This window comes from Patagioenas fasciata, chromosome 10 (genome assembly GCF_037038585.1).
Source record: "Patagioenas fasciata isolate bPatFas1 chromosome 10, bPatFas1.hap1, whole genome shotgun sequence".
Taxonomy (NCBI): domain Eukaryota; kingdom Metazoa; phylum Chordata; class Aves; order Columbiformes; family Columbidae; genus Patagioenas; species Patagioenas fasciata.
Window position 1 is genome coordinate 8,998,017 of NC_092529.1, and position 22,753 is coordinate 9,020,769.

General features: G+C 50.4%; 4 protein-coding genes across 4 annotated transcripts in view; 2 read left to right on the plus strand and 2 right to left on the minus strand.

Annotated features, from left to right (window-relative positions):
* LOC136105806 (semaphorin-3F) overlaps positions 1-22,753 on the minus strand; it is a 111,461-nt gene that overhangs the window by 40,219 nt on the left and 48,489 nt on the right. The gene's annotated exons all lie outside the window — the stretch shown is intronic.
* RBM5 (RNA binding motif protein 5) lies at positions 1,782-16,775 on the minus strand. Its single transcript, XM_065846029.2, has 24 exons — positions 16,622-16,775; positions 15,864-16,476; positions 15,446-15,601; positions 13,714-13,783; positions 13,170-13,243; positions 10,778-10,861; positions 10,024-10,084; positions 9,801-9,866; positions 9,492-9,652; positions 8,350-8,447; positions 7,833-7,920; positions 7,560-7,637; positions 7,399-7,471; positions 6,801-6,886; positions 6,429-6,507; positions 6,072-6,163; positions 5,369-5,533; positions 4,748-4,894; positions 4,596-4,667; positions 3,992-4,171; positions 3,709-3,783; positions 3,177-3,274; positions 2,969-3,098; positions 1,782-2,459 (listed from the first exon to the last, which is right to left on the minus strand). Exons 1-24 carry the CDS (start codon positions 16,636-16,638, stop codon positions 2,334-2,336), a joined length of 2,889 nt encoding a protein of 962 aa, XP_065702101.1. The 5' UTR covers positions 16,639-16,775; the 3' UTR covers positions 1,782-2,333.
* On the plus strand, positions 16,735-18,868 carry PARP3 (poly(ADP-ribose) polymerase family member 3). The gene is given in 7 exon segments (XM_065845857.1): positions 16,735-16,745; positions 17,399-17,582; positions 17,736-17,813; positions 18,054-18,231; positions 18,437-18,583; positions 18,698-18,795; positions 18,797-18,868. Coding segments are annotated over 7 exon segments (768 nt in total).
* Positions 20,578-21,813, plus strand: GPR62 (G protein-coupled receptor 62). The gene has a single exon (XM_065845228.1). The coding sequence runs from the start codon at positions 20,578-20,580 to the stop codon at positions 21,811-21,813; it is 1,236 nt and encodes a 411-aa protein (XP_065701300.1).

A 22,753-nucleotide genomic window follows, 5' to 3' on the forward strand; every position in this document is an offset into this window, starting at 1 on the left:
GCTCCCTGTCACTGGGCACCCAACAGCAGTGCCTTCCCCATAGCTTTGACCCATGTGGGGTGGGCTGCGTTCCCAAAACCCTGTTAAAGCCTTGCTCCAGGAGAAGGTCCTACTTTAGGCATTCCCCCTCCAGCAGTTGTCCTCACAAGTAGGCAGGGGGGGACCCTGTGATCCCACAGTGTGCTCCTGGCTCCACACCACAGCTGATCTGCTGGAGGTACTGGCCAGGGTTGGCTCAGCTGCTGGTACTGGGGCAGCGCTTTGCTGCAGCAAAGGGGGAGCGAGCCTTGCAGGAGCCGGCCAGAGCCAGGAGAAGGCTGCGCTGTGCCCACTGCAGGCTGGGCCCCCCCTCACACCCTGGGCATCGCCCCTCGTCAGGAAGATGCGCTGAGAATGGGATCGATGGGCTGGGAAGAAGCTGAGCTGCACAAATGCACTTTATCGACCCACTGAGCCCACCTGCTGGGAAACAAACTCCCCCGTTTGCAGCCCAGAGCAGCAAAGCACTTTGCTGCATCGCTAGCCGGGACCTACGGGAGGTGGGGGAGGCTGCTGTGGGGCACAGGGGTCCCTGTCGCAGTGCACCAGACCTGTTGCCCCCTACCATCATCCTCGAGGCGGGGCGGGGGGGGGACTGAGGCAGAGTTGGAGTTCTCCGGTTGTTTCAACTAGCCTGGCTTCCACTGCAGAGCCGAGAAGGGGATGCTGTACCCTGCACCCTCTCTCCCCCGAGCCTGGTACAACGGTTTTGCCTCTCGGCTCCCACTGCTCACAACGAGCCCGAGGGGGCTGCATCCACCCCCCTACACCCTCCTCCGCGGTGCTCGGGGGATCCGCACGGACGTGACGCGTCTGGGCAGGGCGGGCGACGGCCGGGCCACGGCTGCCACCTGGTGGCACCGCCCGAGTGGCACAGCTGGCCCCTGCCCGGAAACTGCGGGAGGGACTCGTCCCCTCTCCTGTCCCCATGCTCGCAGTGGGGCCGGGACTTCCCAACCCGGGCTCCCTCCGAGCCAGGCACTCCTCAGAAATAAGGTAAGGCCAGCGAGTGGCACCAGACCCAGACTGGGCAGCAGAGTGGAGCTCAGCCCACAGAAGGACCTTGCACAAGTGATAGCGGGCTGCTCTTGCTCCATCCTAAACTACTCCGATGCGCCCCTGAACAGAGCTGGCCCTGCTGCTCCAGGGGAAGGAAAGCCACTGCTGACTCACCTTCTTGGGAGACTGAGGCACCAGCGAAGGCCAAGGTCAAAGCTGAGCCCAACCTCTGCTCACCTTGGCTCTTGGGAAGACGACACCAGGGTGATACCCCAGACACAAGCATGGCAGAGCAGAAGCAGGAAAACCAGAATGGAATGGCTGCAGAAGGAAATGTCTTGGAGAGGTGGTTCACCATGCCCCAGCATCCCAGCACTCAGCCCAGGGAGGCCAGAGAAAAGCCTAGGCAGAGCACAGAAACCCCACACCCACCCCAGAGGGGGCACACAGGCTGGCCACCCTCCCCTCCAGCCCACCAGGGTAATGCCCAAGGGGCCCTCAAGCAGGACCTGCAAGCTGCAGCAGACATTTCTGCTGGTCCTCTGCTGCACCTATAGCTACCGTCAAGGATAGAAGACCTGGTCCTCCCTCAGCCAGCACGCCTGCTGCAGCTGTGAGAATGACATTTGAACCAAGGCACAGTGCGGGGATGAAAGAATTAGCAGGTGAATGCAACGTGGTGAGGAGAGAGACTCGAGGATGAAGTCTCATCAAGGAAGAAGCAGAACCACAGAAAGGACAAGTAGCATTGGCAACTTATTCTTCATTCACCCACTGAGAAACAGATATAGGAACATTTTTGGATGTATTTCTTTTGGAAATGAGCCAAACTGGCAACTAGAATCAAAGTCTTCAAAAAGTCTATACAAAGATGTATCATACAAAATGTACAGGAAAGTTCTCCAAAAAAAAAAAAAACCACCAAAACAAAACGAATACAGACAATACAACAAAAAGAGAGCAAAGACATTGTGAAACCACAGCTAACAGGTCCTGCCCCTGTTCTGGAGGGCGGGAGTGGCATCTGGACAACACGCTCTGAACATGAAATACATTACACTATATACAGGACCGTATAATGATCAGCATCCCCTCTGGTCTAACCAGGAGCTCTCCAACATGAAGTCGGGGCATTTCAGACAATCTGCTCATGGAAGTGTCACATGCCAAGAGGGAAAAACGTCCAAGGGAATGAAATGGTCAGCTCTAAACCATAACCAGAATACAGCCAGGCCACCAAGGCTACAGTTTAACAGTCAGTTCTGGCTAACATGTGCTTTGTGGGTCAGAGCACGTTACTCCATCTCTGTGAAGCGAGCGAACATGGCTTTCCGCACCGCATCTTTGTATGAATCTGCAGTGGAGACACCGTAGGAGCTGCCCTTGGCTCCCAAGCCAGCTCCTCTCATTCGCACTTGGGCCTGCAAGGGAAGAAAAACACTTCAGCTCTGCAGCAAGACGCCACACCATCACAATGGACTCCTAAGTCCAGTCAGCTTCTCAAGCTCCCCTGGGAAACCCATGCTGCCATGAGCACTGGCAACGGATCAGACTGTGATCATCCCATGCTTGCTGGCTTCACACTGCTGCGACCCCATCCCAACAGCAGCTGAAGTGGAGAGGCACGATACAGCTTCTAACAGCGTAACCCAGGGTGCAGACAAACCCTGGAAAGCCAGCAGCTGGAGGGAGAGCAGCCCACCCCACACAGGTCCAGGCATGCAGCTCCCTTAGCACCTTCAGAAGTAATCACAGTCCTGCCTGTCCCAAGCCCAAGTTCTAGGATCCAGCAGGACAAACAGGAGCTAATGTGGACAGTGGCAACTTCGCTGAGGATCGCAGTTTCTTCCACAAAATATCTTCAGCAGCAAGCGTTTCTGGATAAAAAAATGCACCAAACCTCATCAAGGAAGCATTCATCTCTCCTTACCTCAATGGGTGCTGTGATGCCCTGGCATTTTCTTCCCAAGCCCGAACCTTCCCTCCAGCCCATGGCCTGCAGCATCTTGTTGCCAATATTACTGTTGTCAAGGCCATCTTTGGTGGGTTGCTCGTAATTACTGCAGAACGAAGAGATGAGTTAACGAAACTGCTCACCATGTATTGAAGTAACTGCTGAGGAGTTTTCAGATACATACACTGTGCCAGCATCATAGACCTTCTTGCGCTTTGGCTCAGGGGGCTCTGGGATGCCGTACTTCTCCCGCCTCTCAGCTGCTCTGTCTCTGTATTTCATCTGCAACAAGGTAACCAGATTTAGTGCTGATTTAAAGACTCTTGTTCATCTTTGAGCTATGTAAGTAAGCTAAATGCCTGCTAAAACATGGCCTAACGCCACAGAAAGGAGAACCTCAAACACGAGTCCCTGGAGCATATCAAAACCTGCACTGGGCAGGAAGAGCCTGGCCCCATGACCTGCAAAGTTAGCTGCTGACTGCCACTCGAAGGGCTTTGGTCCCAGCCTGGCAGCCCTGAGCTGGAAGGACCCTTCCCTGCTAAGCAGTAGCTGTGGGATATGGGACACTTCTGTGTAACAGAATAGCTCTGAACCTTGACCCAAGAAGGGGTTGGCTTACAAGTATTATCTCAAGTGACATGTGTTAGGATAAGGAGTGCTCAACGTATCATTGTGCACGTTTTCCATTAGCTACTACTCATCTCAGCACTGACCTCTCTCTCACGCAGTTCCAAGGCTTCAAGTTCCTGCTCTGAAAGCTTTGATCTCCTATAGATATCCATATTTTGCTGAAACAAGAAGAGATTCACATTTACAACATAAAATGCACAACAGCTCTTTCTACCTAAGCAGCTGACTTCTGGGAGAGTAGCAATCCACCTGCAAATATTTTTCCTTTAAGAGGAAGTTTTCCAAACACCAACACACATTGTGGCTTTGGTTAACACACTGAATTATGGCAACCAAGTACCATCCTGACAGCACAATGCAACTAACCTTGTGCAAGTCTGACAGCTGCTGGTGTCGGATCAGAGCATCTTTGTTTGGAAACTGCCTTCTACACAGCAGACAAGCCATCTTCTTCCAGTCTGTCAGCTTCTCTTCCTCATTCTCCATTCTTTCCAGTAAGTCCTCATCATTATCACTATCGCCACTGTAGGCAGCCACGAGGCCACGCTGTAAAGAAAGGACAGTGTTAAGGGGAGAGCCCAGAAAGGGAACATAGAGGCTGCCGATGTGCTTGATGCACGGGAAAGGCATCACACACTCATTACTAAGGATGAAAATGCAACTCAAAAGAACGACATACTACAGTGCCTGCAAGACTCAGTTTCCACTAGCCAAAAAAAAATAATTTGAGTACAGAGTTCTTAGAGACCTCAAAACCTCAACTAAGCTTCAGAGGCTGGAAGAAATCACAGCTTTCCCCAGCATATCTCTGTCACCCACCCTACTGCACTTGCGCTGCACCACTGGAATCACCAAAACCTTTTACAGGCGATGCTGTGGAAATCCAGTTTTGGAACACAAGTATCTGCTCCATCTTCCCTGAGGAGCTTTACCAGTAAACCTTTGGCAACACATGTCAGGTATCTCATACCTTCAGCGGATTGTCATCGTCCCCATTTTTCATCACCTCTGGCAAGATCTGCTGTCTCTCAGACAGAGCTCCCTGGATGAGATAAGAATGCCATGAGCACCAAGTTCTCTGCCGTACCACACCCCACCACACACTATTGCCAGCACCTTCACCTTTTTCTCAAAGAGTGCAAAGCCTGCATCTGCAGCCGCCGACTCTTTCCGTTCCTCCTCCCTGGTACTCAGTGGCTGAAAGCTATTCTTGAAGTTCTCCTTCTGCTTGTTCAAACTCTTTGCCCAGCGCTCCATGTCTTTAGCAATCTGAAAAGCAGAGTAGTTTGCTCAGACAGCTCCTCTCACAGCTATCAATCCCCTGTGACACAGATTCAATCTTGCATAGACTTTCCAGAACAGGTCAACCCACTACCTTTTATTTTTAAATCATAGGACACTGGATGTAGTGCAGCTGTTTCCCTGTATACAGTATTCAAAGATACCGCAGCTTGCTTGTTTTACTGCACGAACCCTTCTCATCAATCTAATCCTCTAAGTGACAGCTCAGTTATACTCCCACTGGTCCTGGCACGATTCCGTATGCGTTCCTCCTATGCAGAGCTTATTTCTGCACTGAAGCCTTGCCAGCTCCACCTCTCGGCAGCCCTTTACAATGCCTGCAAATTGCAGGCATGCACCCCACTACATTACCTAGGATTTCCTTTGGTCATGAAAAAGGGGAACTATTAACCCATTCCACAGAAGACTTTGGCCCAGTTATAACCCCATTTTATCTTTTACCTGTTGAGCTGTTTTACTTTTAGGCTTCTCTTTCTTCTCCTTCACTTCTTTGGTGGTGGTTGTGGTAGCTGCTTGTTGGTATGTGACACCTTCTGCAGCAGGCATGTAGGTCTCCTTTTCACCATCCCAGTAAAGGTACTGCTGGGTTAAGGCATTGTAGTAATACTGCCGGAGAGAGGAACAGAGACAGTTAAACATCTCATACAAGCTAAGCGTTCAAGGGAGAACACAAGGAAGCTGTCCGATTCAGACTACTGCATCAAATGGGAAGGCATTTTGTAGAGTCCAAAAGAGTTTGCAAACTCCACACAGCAGTCAAAAGGCATGAAGCGGCTGAAGCCTCTGTCCCCAAACGCAGGCGTTCTGCCCAGCAGCAGAGAGAACCTTTTGTCTCTATCAAGAGACGACCCACCAGAGCCCAGGGCTGGGTGCACTTTGCTGGGCAGTCCTCAATGCACCAGTTCAATTACAGTGTCTGTGACAAGTGCTAATCCCACATGGGCCAAATTGGGAGGAAAAATGAGAGAAAAATGAAGTGCATTACCAAAGGGAAGTCAAGTCCCAGCCCTAAATATGTTGCTGAGAGTTATCCACTGCATTTGGTATTTTGTGCACCTCAGAAAGTTACTTTCATTCATATGATGAGAAATAAGGAACTAATGGACCTTAACAGTTAAGACAGGCGGGAAGAACTTGTGTTTACCTGGGAATTAGGATCATAGTAGAGCCCTGTTATAGGATCATAATAATATCCTGAAGATTCATCATATTGGTAGGTGGAAGTGTCAGGGACAGCTGTAAAAAAATTAAAGTGTGGGATATGGTCGTTCCAGTCGAATTCAGACAGGTATCTTTCTACATTTCAGGTAAAATTCTGAGATTATTAGCAGCCAGGACAGCAGACATGTCTGTAAAGGGCTCTTAATCACCCCTGCAGAGTATGTTCTCCAGAGACAGCTTCACCACTGACATATGACGATAGAGCACTCAGCTAAAGCCAAGTCTCTCTCTTGCTATAGTGACCGACACCTGTCCCAAAGAGCCACTCCCGTGTGCTTACCGTACTTGGTTCCAGGGACTACACCAGTTGGGGGAGCTGTTTGTGCCTGAGTGCTAGTGGTAGGCGCTGCTGATTGTGACTGAAAAAGAAAACCAACAAACCCAAGAACCTAAATTAGAAAATCTGTCACTGAAGCACAATAAAATAACAGCGAGACAAGACAGGAGCAGCCCACACCACACATGCAACAGTTAACTCTTGGACACTGAGCACTCACCTTCAACAAAGAACAAAACTATCACAGAAATGGCAGATGACTTATGACAAAACACACTGTGATTTAATCCATGGACACTCGGCAGCTTTGCTGTACCATTCACTTTAAAGAGCAAAGGACATGACTAAGCAAGGAGTAATTAGTGCTGTAATTACCGGAGAGTCAGGTGAGTTTGTCTGCTGATTATATAACTGAGGACTCTGGGACACAACTGCAGCTGTGGTGGTAGTGACCGGAGCTCCTGCCAACAGAGAGCAATAAAATGGATAAGCCAACTAGTCTGTGAAACAGTGCTTCATCCTAGTGCTAAAATTACTTTGTTTACAGTTTCAGCTCCTAATTCCAGCTCCAGCAGCCAAACAAGGCAATAAACGTTCAAAAGCAGACAGATATACAGTATTTTCCACCCAAAGAATAGCTTCCTTTTCGGGAGGTAATAATTCTGCTCCCAAAGTCAGCAATTCCTGGCCTCTGCAGCTGCTAATACCGAAGGTTTGTCCAGAGCTGCTTACACAGTTCTCATGAGCTCAAGGCTTTTATCAACTGTCTGAAACAGAGGCTGTGCTCTCATTTTGCATAAATCCTACTTGAATGGATTTGTTATGGTTCTCAAGTAACACGCACTCAGACACCCTGACAGCAAAGTGAGCCAAGTCTCCCTTTACCCAACAAACATAAAGGCTAAAGTAAAATATCACTATTGCAAAATTATCATTACAAACAACAGCATCTCCCACATGTCGCAAGTACTACCTGATATGGTAGCTGTGTCTGTGTCCAACACTCCTCCTTGGTTTTGGTAGTACTGCTGATAATCCTGGGAGTACTGCAAAGGGAAATGAATAACAATGCAAGGTAAGCAGATGCCCAAATTACAACAACCTATCAGTTAGAGCACAACCACCACTACCAACCTGAGCATACTGTGTGTAGCCATCCTGTCCTGACTGGAGGTAGCTGTAGTCGAGGGTGCTGCCTTCTCCAGTCTGTGGCTGAAATTTGAGCAAGTAATCTTTGTCAGAGACACATAAATTACTGCCTTTAAGAATTTCAACACTGCTTATGCTCCAGCCTGTCAGAACAGCTTTGGTCAGTTCAGCCAAGCAAGGGGTCAGTAGTGAAATTATTTGTCCTACATTTTCATTTTCAGGGAAAAAGGACAATGAGCAACAGCCTCCAAATCATACCTGAGTGGACGACCACTGAGCTGCAGCAATGGCTGTACTAGCCACAGAGAAGGCGCTGACTCTGTTACCGTCTGGGAGAAGCAAGTCTCTGAAACCACAAAAATCACACATCTGCTTAAATACTGCTCTTTTCTGAGGTGTCTCCCTATACAAGGAGGTAGAGTCTGCCCTTATGTGTGGATTTCTTAGAAGTTTTAAACATACTGATTGTGATTAATAAGCCAAGGCACTGCTTGGCAAGTAAAGAAATTTTACTGTTCTACAATCAAGAACAAGTCACTAGGTCTCCAAGGAAACAAGCATGTTGTGTACACAACCAGTTACGATGTTCTCGGGGCTGAAGGGAACACTGCTTTTACTCTCCTCACACCCAGTGAAGAGCAGGATGCATGCAACACAAGAGACTTAAGGGAAGCAAAAATCTGGAGTGACAGTAATCTTAATAAAAGTCTGTATGACAACTACAAATCTTTAATATAAACAGAGTGGGGAATAATCAACTGCTATAGCAACTCACTTTCTGGCACTCTTCGCAAAGTCAACACCAATTGTTTTGCCATCAATTTTTAATGGGGGCTGAAGACTCTGTAAAATCTGCAGCAGTTGAGAAGCATCCTGCAATGAGAAATACTCATTATTATGAAAGGCAAGTTACTGAGGAGGACTCCTAAGTTCCCAAAGCTCCACCTTCTCACATACAGCCACTGAAAGCAACTAAAGCTGTACAAAAGCCTTCGTCTCTTCATGCTATACACACTTAGAGCACAGTGGGGCTGATCACAGCCCACACAAAATAGCGTGGGTTTCCCTGGGTCATTGAATATTAAACATATTCTAAAATCTTAGCTCTATAAAGATGTTTGCCCCAAATTACTCCAAAAGGAAGGCCAGCAGAGTATAAAATCAGGCACTCTTTCTTCCGACAAACTGTTCTGCTCTGCCTAAAGCATGTCCAAACACATGACACTGCTGACTGAGTTTGGCAAGACCTTTGAGAACATTGAGTCCAACTGTACACCTAACACTGCCAAGTCCACCACCAAACCATGTCCCAAAATGCCTCATCAAAGTGTCTTTTAAACATCTCCAGGAACAGAGAGTCTGCCATCCTTCAGGGACCCTGTGCCAGTAATCTGACCCCCCTCACAGAAAGGTTTTACTTGTACCTCACTCTAGTTTCCCATGTTTCAATATATGGCTGTTGCCTACTGTGCTATCCCTGCGCACACTCAAGACAGAAGTCTGCTGTCCCTACAACCTCCCACTGGATGCTGCAGAGAGCAGCAAGATCCCCCTCTTCCCCCTTCTGAAGGTGAAGAAGCCCAATTCTGTGCACCTTCTCCCACACTGCATGCCCCAGACCTTAATTTTTGTGAATGAAATATGATCCAAGACTATTATTTTTGTAATACAAGCACGAAGCTAGCCTTCAATCCAGAACAGCACTCTGCTACGAAAATAGCTTTCCAATGTGCTCACAAGATCCCACCCCCTTCTTTCCAAACTGAAGCTAATGATGAAAGGCTTTGACACATCAAGTGTCAATTAACCCTCGGTGAACAGGGGTGGTCCTTCAGACAGCCCAATAGCTCTCAGTGCTTCACCTATAGAAGCACATTAACAAGCTGTTTCTCTCCAGCACACCAATAAGGCCCTCACCATGGCAGAAGACAGCTGCACAAATGCAAAGCCTCTGTTTTGCTGAGTCTGCTTGTCTTTGATAAGACGAATATTATTCACTGCCAGAGATGCATATGGAGATAAGGCAGTCATGATGGACTCCACTACTGTGTGAGGAGCAATGTTTCGGAGAATGATGGCTGAGGAGAAAATAAAAGTATGACATTAGCTGTGCACATCAGCTTTCTAAAGTACTTTAAGTTCTTCAGTGAACAGTCTGAGGTACAGGAAGGATTTTAGTATCCATGTTCGCATTTCACATTATACAGTAAGTGAAAGATAACTTACTATCACAGTAATAATCCACGGACTGAACGGCTTCTGCTGCTCCAGGTGGCACCTCCTGTTCTGAATCTTCATAAGAAGAGGAAAACATTTTAGTTACAAAACGGCTCATTCACTCAAACTCAGCATTTCACAAGCCAGCCTACGACATACAGTGAACTTCACTTCCTACACAGGACAGAAAGTTTCCCACAAAACCAGAGTCAAAGAGATCAATGTAACGTACCAAACTTGTCTGCTCCACAGCGGAAGCATTTTAGCCTCCTTCTGAAGTTGTAAAGGCAGCACTACGAGGAACAAGAGAAGACTAGTAAGAACTCATGTAATTTGTAACAATGTCACTATTTGCTGTACAGTAAAAAAACCCCCCAACATTAATGAAGGTAAACCCACCAGAGCAGTAGGGAACAGCAAAAGCCACCCTTGCCTGTATCACAGCTGCTTTTCAGAACATCCTCACTATCTTTTCCCTAGTTCTCTTCAATCAGTTATTTTAACTGTGTCATCTTCAACTTACAATCCCAGGCACAGTAACTACTTTAAAAAAATGCAAAAATGCAATGTTTAAACGAAACACAGGCTGGAAAGGGAGTTCTCTCTATGGGCAAAAAGTGTAGTTAAAGGCTGACAAAACACTCTGGTTTTTATCTTACTAAATCATCTCCACTTGTGGGGGCATGTCAAACAAGGAGCACACAGCAGTGTGCAGACTAGTGGCAATTCAACACTAATCATCACTTAAAGATGTGATACTCTAACACAGCTGTGTCTTCTGGGGCAACACCTCTGTCATTCTGTCTACTTTGCCACCAGAGCTACAAAACCTTTTAATTCCTGTGTCTTACTGTAACTATGATGTCACACAGACCGGCAGTATGAGCATGTCTGAATCATACATTGCTTTGTTCAAACCACTGGACCGGTGAAAAGCACTGAGGCCAAGACAAACTCTCTCCAATAAAGAAAAACATGCACTATACCTTGTTGCAAAGCCAATCCTCAAATTTAGGCCTGGGGTTGCTGTAGTGCATCGCAATCTGCTTCCCTTGAATCACCAGCTTTTTCTGCAAAAAAAGTGGTTTCAATTATTCCTGTATCGAGGTACAAATGTCTATTTTCCCATGGCAGAGCACCCTTCGGAGGAATCAGTGCTCCTGAATTAAATGGACAACATATGGGGAGGATGTGGAGGACAACCACCGCCACCTACACCCTGCCCATCCAATCCTGCAGAGAGGAGGACGAGGGCAGTAAGAGAATGGGATGTGGAGCAAAGATAAACGGAATCAGGGAGTGTTGAAAAAGCTGCCAAACACTAAACGCTGACATGGAACCAGGAAGTGTCTCGAAGGAGACAAAGTCCTAACCTGCTGCATTCAAGATTAACACATTTTTAGGCATCTCTTTACCCCCACATTTCTATTCAGTTCTGGTATAGCACTGAGCGACTTTTTAAACGTGTCCTTAGGTGACTGCTTCACTTCTTTCCCTACTCCAAACACCCCAGACCTTCTAACAACCACATTTGGATTACTGTTCCAAGCACTTTCTTCAGAAGTGTCCCTTTGAAAATACTGTAATTCCTCCCAAAGGGACCCTTCTTAGACTTCTTGAAGGCTGGATTACAAGTGCCATCAACTGAAACGTAACTCAGAGTGGTTTCCTTTGACTAAGGCATCAGTTCAATTGGAAGCCTGCACGAGAGGTTTGTGTTCTTCATTCAGGCAGGAGCTCTCCAAACAGAGTAACTAGACTGCAAGTGAAGCTTCTCCAGAGGCAGGAAAAGTTCATAATGCTTTCAGCACATCCTCTCACTTTAGAGGTGTTAGGAATTTACACCTATTTAGAAGCCTTGATTCTCAGCCTCACATTTTGACAAGCACTGGTATGCAGAATGCCCTTTCCAAATACAGCCATCAACTTATTTTAGTCAAATAGGTGGAAGTACATCTGAGGAAGCATATATTAGAGGCCAAACCCCAGACATTTTAATAGAACTAATTTTATAGCAGGTTGGCTTACTGCAGAAGTACCACAGCAGTGTCAGGACCGGTGGTTTTTCTCATAACAGGGTCTGACATAGATCTAGCACATAGCATGAATAAGGCTCTCACATTCTGCACAACTAAACAGGGCAAAGCCATTTCTCCTACCGGCAGGAGGGAGGGTTGGAGGGCCCAGCACTCGATATGCACACATAGAAACAAAGCTGCTGGCATAGTTGCGATACATCATTCTTTCATCTAACATGCAGCAACCAGGCTGCCGGGAAGATTCTGCATTTTCCCTACTACTAGGGTGGCTGGTTACTGGAGTGAATTTGAGTATGCTTCAATAAATTATGCATCCGTACAGCTTTGTATATATTAAAACTGTCTTGTTTCTGAAAATATGCTCAGCATTTATTTATGTAAATCTTTCCACTGCATCCACCAACCCTACTGAGCAGCACATCAGGACAACAGAATGTGAACGCTGCTCTCTGGCTGGGGAAATCACCCATGCTATAGGACACGTGAAATCCTACTCCAGTATAAGGCACATGCCAACCTCCACCTGCTGGAACTGCCTGTGAATCCCACCATGGTGCCATTCCTTTAAACGTAACACCAACAGCACAGAACAGCATTCCTCGTGCTGCCCAGGGATCTTCATATAAAATACTCAGTTGTAAAAAAAGTGTTTGATACACTTCGCTCACTTTGAGAGTATATTTCAGCTCTGTTGTTAAAACAGATCACGACTATTCAAAAAGGAGCAAGAGCAAGTGAAAATGCAGCACAAGAAAATCTAATTGGGAAATAAGGTAGAGGTATCATTTTGGCTCCTTTTCAACTCATACACCAGAAAAGCCAAAATGCACAGCATAATATCTATGAGAACTCATTCTCTACCAAATTTACTTTGAATAAACATGTTTTTTCTCTAGAAGAGTCCGTTTTCCCTCCTTAAATGGGGGGACACACTACTGCCATGAACCGACACTTCTCTTTCAGGGTTAATATCAATGTAATGCAGAGATCTGGTACTTCCTCTGGAAACAGAGAAGGAAACGTCCAGTGGAAGTATGTTTTCTAAGGACTACTTGTTAAATCTTCATGAGTCAATTAAACTGAAACCAAGTCATTTACAATGGCACATTTTACCAGTGAGTGCTCAAAATAGCTAATCTGCTCTCCCGATTTTAACTGATATTCTGTCCTACTGTTACAAATTTTAATATATACAAAGCTTTTATTCTTTTAAAACACTCTCATGGAACAAACCACTCCTTCCACCTTTTTTTTTTTTTCCTTTTTTTTTTTTTTTTTTTAAACTGTACAGACTTGTTCCATTTTCAGGAATATATCTAGACTTGGTGAGTGAAGCAACCTGATTGGCTTCCATCCAGCTGGTAGCATCTTGAAAGTGATAAAACTCCACGAAGGCGAAACCACGGCTTACACCTAGAGACAGCATTCAGATATAGACGGGATACTTGTGTTAGTCAGTTCCTTTAAAACAGGCGAATCTCTCTCCAACTGCTTCATTACTTCATGACAAAGCAGCTTTACAAATGCGACGTCAACTGCTGGGATCTGCTCGTTATTTTGCCATGGCAAGGAACCAAGTTCCCTTAACTGGCTACATTTCACTCGATTTGAATCCATGTTTAAAGGTAACCATGCAACAGACTACATACTATTAAATGGGTTTACACTATTATTACTTACCAATACCTGTTAACAAAAACCCCTGTAGACAGACTTCTTTTAACATGTTGGCCAGCTAACTAAAAGTCTTCCAAAAGCCACATTCCTTAGCCATGGCAAACCTTTTTTTTTTTCATGTGCTTGCAGTTTGGGGACAATTCTGGATACTCTTTTGGGCTGGGGAAAAGGAAGGTCATGTCAAAAACTGGATTAAGAGTTCTCACCTGTCTTTCTTTTCATCAGCCTCACGTCTGCAGGCTGAGGACCTTCAAAGGACTCAATAAGCTCGCGAATCTGCATGAGATTTTAATCAGACAGTTAAATTTTCACATCTTGGCAGACAGCTAGGACAGTCACAGCAACCTACCTTACAGTACATGCAAGAGGTACAGAGAAACATAAAATTCTCAACACTATTTCAGGAAATTAAAAAAAAACACCTTTACAGAGAACGTATCAGGAGACTGCTGAGCACCAAAGAATGCACATAACCCTTTCCTACACTAAGCCAACTGCCATCTTCACTGAGGCCACAAAGTAACTCAGAATCTGAATCCCTATGATCTTGTGTTCCCAGGGTATTTGTGCAAGATTTGGCAAATACTGTGCTTGCTTCTAAGTTTTTATAAAGAATGCTGCTAGTATCCCTCTCCCAGCCTATCTAAACGCCTCTTGGCTCCTAACAGAGAAAAACAGTATACTGCAAGGCTCCATTCTTAAGCCTCATGCTACAGTTCTCATCCTTTAATAGCTCCCCTTCTGTTTTTCAGACGATAAAGTGGATTCATGAAGAATATATCATCAAAGAAAAAGCTAAAGAGACATCAGTTCTTCAGCCATAACAGGGTTAAAATAATGTTATCTTAAGATGCTTGATCTACACAATGACTCCAGAGTTAAACTTTCCCATAAATTATGCTACAATTATTGCACAACCGTAGAGCTACAACATTAATACCTCAGAAATAAAAACTGTTCCAAAATGCTCTGTGTAATGTCTGACTGAGTTGTTTAATTTGGATGCAGGAGCCTACACTTTATCAAGCACTTACAAAAATATCAGACGAACACACAACGATTAAAAAGAACACTCAATATTAAGAGAATAGTGAATAACCAATAAAAAAATTCCATTGCAGAAACACTAGAAGGGGACTGATCTGTGTTAGCAATCGTTGCACAAAGATGGCAGAGGTGGAGTGTGTCAGAAAACAAATTGGAATGGCTCAGCTTTTAGAGGGTTCCCCCTTGCCCGGCTCTTATATCTTAGTAATCAAAATAATCCAGCAAGAAAAACAAACAAAAAGCTCAAAGTTGATCACATTCAACATTTTTCTATTAAAAAAGTCAGGTAACCATGCACCAAGCGCTCATTTGTACTTGCTCCGTCAGCTCCACAGCAGCCATTTTATGACTTCCCCAGCTGTACCCAGACAAAGCAGCTTTGTGCAGGGCCCTACGCAGCTGAGGAGCCCGGGGTGTATGTAACCCCACTGGGCAGAGCTTCTGCCCTCAATAACGACCTGGGAAAATTCAAGTAAGTAGCTCCTCTCTCTCTCTGTCCTCCTCCCCTCTCCCAGGAAGCGGGAGGAGGAGAAAGAAAAAAAAATAAATCTGCCTCTTCCCTCCTATATGGAAAAGCAGAAAATAGCAGGCAGTTTAAAATCCACTCAAGAGAAATCATCCAAACATATAGGGGAAAAAAAAAAAAGACTATTCACAGATTATTCTGTCTGAAAGAAACTGGTTAACATTCAACTGACCTCTGTTACTTAACAGAGACAGTTTAAATCCTTTTAGGATTCAAAATGGCAGCACAACCAACATGCTGCGGAGGGGCCACCATGACGCAGCTTTCAACAAAATGGCAGCAGTGCCTACCGTACAGACCTGCCTACACACAGCCCCCGAGCGCCCGGCTGCAAGAAAAGCAAAGCCCCTTTCTGGGCTACTTACATCGTTCTCCGTAACCGTGATAGGAAGGCCACGCAACATGATGGTTTTGCTCTCTTTCTCATCGTTAATGTCATTCCTGTAGTCGTGCTCTCCGTAGTCACCGTCGGAATGGTAGCCATCTTCTGATTTGTCGCTGTTCCTGCGCTCTCGCTCCCTCTGAGAAGCCAGTGCCCGCAATTAACCACGGCGCTCTCCAGCAGCGTGCCCCCGCCACAAAAACAAAGCTAAACAAACCCACCCACACCCCGTACGGCCAGCCCGCTCACGTTTGGTCCTGATGGGAGCCCGGGGTTCTGCCCGAGGCCATCCCCGGGACACCAACCCTGGCCCTGGGGGTCTCACGTCGGGACCCTGCGCTGGGTGAGGCCGCCAGCGCCCGCCCCGGCCCTTCCTCCCCGCGCTGCAGGGCCCCGCTCACCTCAGGGCTATCGTAATCGCGGCTATCGTAGTCTCTGTCATAGTCTCGGCTGTCGCGACTGTCGTAGTCTCGGCAATCTCGGCTGTCGTAGTCCCGGCAATCGTAGTCTCGGCTGTCGCGGCTGTCGTAGTCGCGGCAATCACGGCTATCGTAGTCGCGGCAGTCCCGGCTGTCGCGACTGTCGTAGTCCCGGCAGTCCCGGCTGTCATAGTCTCGGCAGTCTCGGCTATCGCGGCTGTCGTAGTCGCGGCTGTCGTAGTCCCGGCAGTCTCGGCTGTCGTAGTCTCGGCAGTCGTAGTCCCGGCTGTCCCGGCAATCGTAGTCCCGGCAGTCCCTGCTGTCGCGACTGTCGTAGTCCCGGCAGTCCCGGCTATCACGGCTGTCGTAGTCCCGGCTATCGTAGTCCCGGCAGTCTCGGCTATCGCGGCTGTCGTAGTCCCGGCTATCGTAGTCCCGGCTGTCGTAGTCGCGATAGTCATCGTAGCGGTCCCCGCGGCGCTCCTCGCTGGACCGCTTGTAGTCATCCCTGCGCCGGCTGCGGGACTCCCGCTCCTCACGGTCCTCCCGCTCCACGATGGAGCCGTAGCGGCCGCTCCGCTCCGTCCTGCTCACGCTGCGGGGCACAGGGGGCCGAGCTCAGAACCAGACGAGCCCGCAGAGACCCCCTCCCTATCGCCCCCCCGCGTGGGGCCGCCCGCCCCCCCCCCTTCTCTCCATCCCTCCCTCCACTCTCTCCTCGCCCTCCCAACCGTACTCACCGCTTGTCCGAGCCCATGACGCTGTCCACGATCCACAAACACACAGCGCAGCGCTAACCGCCACCACGGGGCGCCGAACACACGCACACAACCCCTCACTCCCTCGCCACAAAATGGCGCGGAGGTGACTGGCCGTCTTCTACCCAGAAGGCACCGCGCCCGCCGCCTGGAAGTTTCCAAGCAGCGCGCAGGGGGTGTCCGCCCGCCGCGGGGCACGCCGGGAGTTGTAGTACGGGGTGGAGCGAGGCCCCAGGCCTGGGCTTTTTGCCGCTTCCCAGTGCCTTCCTGCGGACCGCGGGATCGCAGGGTGGTTTGGGTTGGACAGGACCTTCAAAGCTCATCTCTTCAATCAGATCAGGTTGCTCAGAGCCTCAACCATCCTGGCATTGAATGTCTCCAGGGATGGGACATCTGCACGTCTCTGGGCAACCTGTGCCAGTGTTTCACCACTCTCATCACAAAACATTTCTTCTTTATGTCCAGTCTATACCTGCCCTCTTTCTATTTAGAACCATTACCCCTTGTCCTGTCACACATGCCCCAGTAGAAAGCCTTCATCCCGCTTGATGCGGTCAAGCCCGGGAGCCACAAAGCCACTGACGCTCTGGCTCCAGCAGCATTGTCCCCTCCATGGCTTCAGCAGCATCGTCCCCTCCATGCCCCCAGCTGGGTGGGCAGCTCTGCTTCCTGCCCGCACCACCATCCCCTCCATGTTCCCATAAGGGTGGGCAGCTCTGCCTCCTGCCCGCACCACCATCCCCTCCATGTTCCCATAAGGGTGGGCAGCTCTGCCTCCTGCCCGCACCACCCATCCCCACCGGTCCTCGAGTTGGCACAGAGCCTGCAGGCACAGAAGGTGAAGGAGGAGGAAGAGGAGGAGGTTGCCCATCCACTGGTTCAGCTTTATGCCCTGCTGTCCTGCCAGCTCTCCCGACTGGACCCAGCTTCGCGGGAGTACCAGGTGCCACTTGCGCCATGATGCCCTGTGATTTGGCACAACAGTGCCAGGCCTGTGGGCACCCCAAAGGTCTCTACTGCCCCAGGGGGACTGTGGGCATTGCTGGCGTGGTTGCCTGTGGTGACACCGCTTTCCTGACCCACCTGCCCCCAGAAGCTGATACAAAACTACATGACACAGACTGGGCACAAACTCTGCATCTTCAACATCTGGCAGATGGCCTGAGATGGTGAGGTGAGAAGGAGGAGACAATTATCTGCACCCCGCAGTCGGGAAGCCCAATTTGCACCCCAGGACAGCATTATGGCTCTGGGCTCCTCAACCCAGGGGGATGGCCAGAAGCAAACAGGCACCTGCTCCCTGACCCCTCCAGCCTGGCACTGGGGTTGGGCTGGTGGGGCTGGGTGGCAGTCCCCCACTCCCAGGCACCCGTGTCTCCCTCCATGGACAGCCCTTAGCTCTGCATCTTTCCAGGACGAGCGCTTCAAAGCCCATGACCACCTGGAGCACCAGCGCCTGCTCTGGTACAGTACCAGCGTGGCGATGGTGGCGGCTATCCTGAAGAGCGGGCTGCGCATCATGCTGCACTTGGGTGGGCATGTGGGCAAGGGCATCTACTCTGCCTCTGAGAACAGCAGGTCAGCCAGCTACGGTGAGGGTCCTGGGACAGACAGGGATGCCTGCAGGGTCTGTGCAAACCCAGCTGCATTTGCATACCCCCTGCCAGGCAGCTGTGGCCATGCCAAACCCATTCCCTGCCATGGCAGCTGGTCCCTGTGTGCCAGAGTGGCCTGGGAACAACCAGGTGGGAATGCAAGGGCTGGTGCCATCATCCTCATCCCCTTCTCCCATGTCAGTGAGCTGCACATCCGAGAAGGCTGGCATCATGTTCCTGACAGAGGTGGCCCTGGGCAAGCCCTACTGCACCACCTGTGATGATCCCACGCTGTGTCAGCCACCCACTGGCTTTCACAGCATCCTGGCCTGTGGCCGGACAGAGCTGGGTGAGCCTGGGGCAGGAGTGGGTGTGGGATCTGTGGGGTTGGGCTGGGCATGAGGCGGGGAGGAGAGAGGCCAGATATTGGGCTTAACATGGCGAGAGGTGTCTTGTCACCCAGACCCCACACATGACGAGGAGGTGCTGCTGGATGGCAGGAAGGTGCTGGTGTGCCAGGGCAAGCCCACCCCCATGCCCACCTACAAGAACTCCTCCTTCAGAACAGAGCAAGTACATTATCTATCAAGAGAGCCAGTGCCAGATCTGCTACCTCATCCAGCTCCACTTCTGAGGGTGCCCAAGCACCTCGCCGCCCTCTCCCAGCACCACGTGGTGGTGCCCACCAGCCCATCTCATTTTGACTCATTTCAGCATCTCATTTCAACTAAAGTGTATTTTTGCAAGTAAAGTGTGTTTTTGCAGACAGTGTATTTATCAACGGCAACTAAAAGAACTCACACCTATTGCTTTAATAAACCTCATTATTTGTGGATATAGTCGTTAGAATTTCTCATTGAATGCACCCAGACTTATAGTATATATTATACTACTCATGCACTTGTGCGCCAGAGTGGCCGTTGAGAACATTAGACTTAGAGTGCTGACTTGAGGTTGTTTGCATCACTCAGGAGTTCAACCTAGCCGCCTTGCCTGGGGCTAAACTTCTGCTAAATTAATTATCTTAACGCGACACATGGGGACAGAGCTTGCTTTGGCCATGAATAAAAGCACCATGCCTTGCACTGAGCAGTGCTGGCTCTTTCCTGTCTGGTGAGGTGGGTGCGGAGCAGGGAAGGGTGGTGGTGTGTCCCCACAGGGACAGTGGCAGTGGGTCTGGACGGGCTGCAGGTTGTTGTGATCACCCAATTCTGTCAGCCTTCAGGTGAAAGCTTGTGGCTTTGCAAGCCAGGTGCCCTCATCACCTTAGCAAGGCACAAGACTCATGCCCGTCACCATGGCATCAGAGCTAGAGAGGACAAGAAAGATGTGCTGCCCTGCCTAGGCATGGAGGAGCTCATCCATCCATCAATCCATCCATCTAGAGGGCAAGTGCCTGCTGCCATACCCCAGCACATTTCCCATGCCGAGCCCCTCTCTGTGCCCACGTGTGACCTCCAGCACACATCTGAGTCCGTGGGGTGCTGGGGAAAGGCAACTGCTGGCTGCTTTACCCCGATGCCCCATGGATGCCCCAGAGCATCCACAAGCCAGTGAGGAAGACCTGCCTGTAGGTTTCTCCCCTCGTGCCCCTGGGGACCTCGGGGCTGGTGCAGTGGGTGGCCATGCTGGGGGGGCACAGGGTTCAGGGATGCCAGTCCCCCCCTCCCGAGTCCCCCACTGGCTGCTAGGACCCAGCAGCTGTCCCTGTGGGACCGCCACGAGTGCAGGCAGCACCCGGGAGTGACAGCTGGTGCCATCCGCAGCTGGCAGGCTGCAGGCAAACAGGATGACGAATGGGTGACGGGCGGCGGGGAAGGGGGAGCGTGGCCTTGGACAGGGGCTGGCAGCCCCTATTGTGCTGCAGGAGTGGTGGTGGTGAGAAGAACCCTGGAGAAGAAGGGAGCATCACCCACCCCCAGGAGCAAAGGTGAGCTGGGACTTGCCCCAGGGTCTCCACAGCTGGAGAAGGGTTGGCACAGGAGGTTCGTGCTATCCCTCCCCAGGGTGTGCTGGAGCAGGGGGATGGGGTGTCAGCCTGGCACAGGTGCCCACAGGTGCCAGCGTTGGGGTCAGCCCAATGCCAGCCCTGGGGAAGGCAGGGTGCTGTGACCTCACCAGGCACCTGTCCCTGCTCCGGCATCTTGGAGGGGTTCAGATCATCTCCGGGTTTCTTTGTGGGTTTCTCTTGTTTTAGTTCTTCTCCTTCATGCCCTTTTCCCCTCCCCAACAGGCAAAGAGAAGAAAATGTCTGTGGTTGTGGTGGGTTTTCCCTCTAAGGGATGCAGGAGAAGAGCCCTGGCTGCCCAGGCACCAGATCTGCTGGCCTAGCCCTCAGGGGGGATGGCGAGCCCAACAGGGCTCAACACCACGGACAGCCCAGAGCTGCTCTCCGTTCCCGAGCAGTCCATCGCCCAGGAGGTGGTGGGACTCCTCTGCATGGTCCTGCTCACCCTCATCGCCCTGGTGGCCAACACCCTCGTGATGGTCGTCATTCTCAAAACCCCCCTTCTCAGGAAGTTCATATTCGTCTGCCACCTCTGCGTGGTTGACCTCCTCTCTGCCATTTTCCTCATGCCCCTGGGGATCATCTCCAGCTCTTCCTGCTTCAACAGGGTGATCTACAGCATTGCCGAGTGCAAGGGCATGATATTCCTGAATGTCTGCTTCATCAGTGCCTCCATCCTCACCATCTCCATCATCAGCGTGGAGCGGTACTACTACATCGTCCACCCCATGAGGTATGAGGTCAAGATGACCATCAGGTTGGCGGTGGCCGGAATGGTCTTCATTTGGGTCAAGTCTGTTCTCATCACTATCTTGGCAGTGGTGAGCTGGCCTCTAGGCAATGGGGCCACCAGTGCCAGCCGCTGCACAGTCTACTGGAGCCCTGGGGCCCACAAGAAGGCTTTTGTGATCTTCTTCAGCATAGTTTGCTTTGTTCTGCCCACCGTCCTCATCTTTGCTGTCTACTGCAGTGTCTACCGCGTGGCCCGGATGGCATCCCTGCAGCATGTACCCGTGCCTGCACCGGCACAGGCAGCTGCACCAAGACACCGATCTGAATCCATCGCCAGCCAAGTGACCATCATCACCACCAGGAACCTGCCACTGCCCAGGCTGACCTCAGAGCGCTTTCTGGGAAGCAACAAGGCCATCCTCACCTTGGTCCTCATTGTGGGGCAGTTCTTGTGCTGCTGGCTGCCCTTCTTTGCTTTCCACTTGCACTCCTCTGTTGCTGCTGGCACAGTGGGTGGTGGGCATGGGGAGATGGTGGTCACCTGGATTGCCTACTCCTCCTTCGCCATCAATCCCTTCTTCTATGGGCTCCTGAACCGCCAGATCCGGGAGGAGTTGGCCCGGCTCCGGCGCAGCTGTCTCAACTGGTCACTGGGCCAGGAGATCTGTCTTTCTGTCTCAGAGGCTTCTGTCCAGGACAACTTCCTGCAGTTCCTCCAGAGAGCGACTTGCACACTGGAGATGCACACCAGCTGCATCAGCCCTAGCCCCAGGAACAGGCTGGACCAGACCAAGATGGTCTTCCCTATCCCAGGTCAACCTCCTGAGGAGAGCAGCTGAGAAGCAGAAGGCCCTGTCCTGCCATGCTGGGAACAGGATGGGGACACACGACCTGCCAGGGACCCACTGGACCTGCTTGGACCCAGCCACTTGGATGTGGAGAGGTCCTTGTTCAAGTTTTGCCTCTTCTCTGAGGTTAAGGTGGAAAATGGTTTCTCTGCCTATCTGGGGAAGCCTCATCTCCCTTCTGCAGGCTAGGACAGGCTCTGTCCCCACCAGCACAGCCCAGTTGCATGGACAGGCTCTCCTGGGGACATGGGATGCCAAGGAGCTCCTATTCAGGGGCAGAGGAGGGGAGACCTCCATCTCTGTCACTCTACTGGGACTATTCTTGGCCAGTGGGGAGGATATGTCCCTTGCACCCTACCTAGGAGCAATGGCCTAGCTAACACCACTAACACTAGTAACACCAAGGTCCTGGGCACCCCGCTGAGCCTGGATGGGTGACATGGAGCCCTCCATTCTTGGCTGTGTAATTCAAAACTAACACCTGGGTGAGGAGTCCCTGTCACCCATGGTGCTTACCAGGGGGATGTCACCACAGGACTGGCTCTGGCCATGTCTGGATTTTCCCAGCTGGTGTGGCTGCATGTGATGCCCATGGCCATGCCCAGCCATGCCCCCTGTCCCCCCCAGCTGGCAGGGGCTGTCCCCCAGGCAGGGATGTGGGACGGCAGTCCGTACTGGGCTGTTGATGGCCACAGCTGCCCAGCTGAAGCCCAGTCAGAGGTGTCACATGCCAGCCAAACTGGGCAGCTGGCCAGGGGTGCACTGGGGTGGACACAGTGGCATGGGGCAGGGGGGGCAGTGTGTGCAGTGTGCTCCTGGGCAATGACAACCAGAGGGGACCTGGGCCTGCTGTCTCCCTTTGGTGTCATTTTTCTGCAAGGCTTGGTGACCCTCCCATGGGGTCTCTAGTGCAAGAACAGAGACTGGACCC

What these genes read in the sequence shown, in the direction of transcription:
- RBM5 (XM_065846029.2), bottom strand. An exon ending in GCTGATGAAAAGAAAGACAG is followed by an intron (nt 13,244 to 13,713) that starts GTGAGAACTCTT and finishes TGCTGTCTCTAG; the next exon opens with GTGTAAGCCGTGGTTTCGCC. An exon ending in ACGATGACAATCCGCTGAAG is followed by an intron (nt 4,172 to 4,595) that starts GTATGAGATACC and finishes CTTTCTTTACAG; the next exon opens with CGTGGCCTCGTGGCTGCCTA.
- GPR62 (XM_065845228.1), top strand. Translation starts at nt 20,578, where the DNA reads ATGGCGAGCCCAACAGGGCTCAACACCACGGACAGCCCAGAGCTGCTC.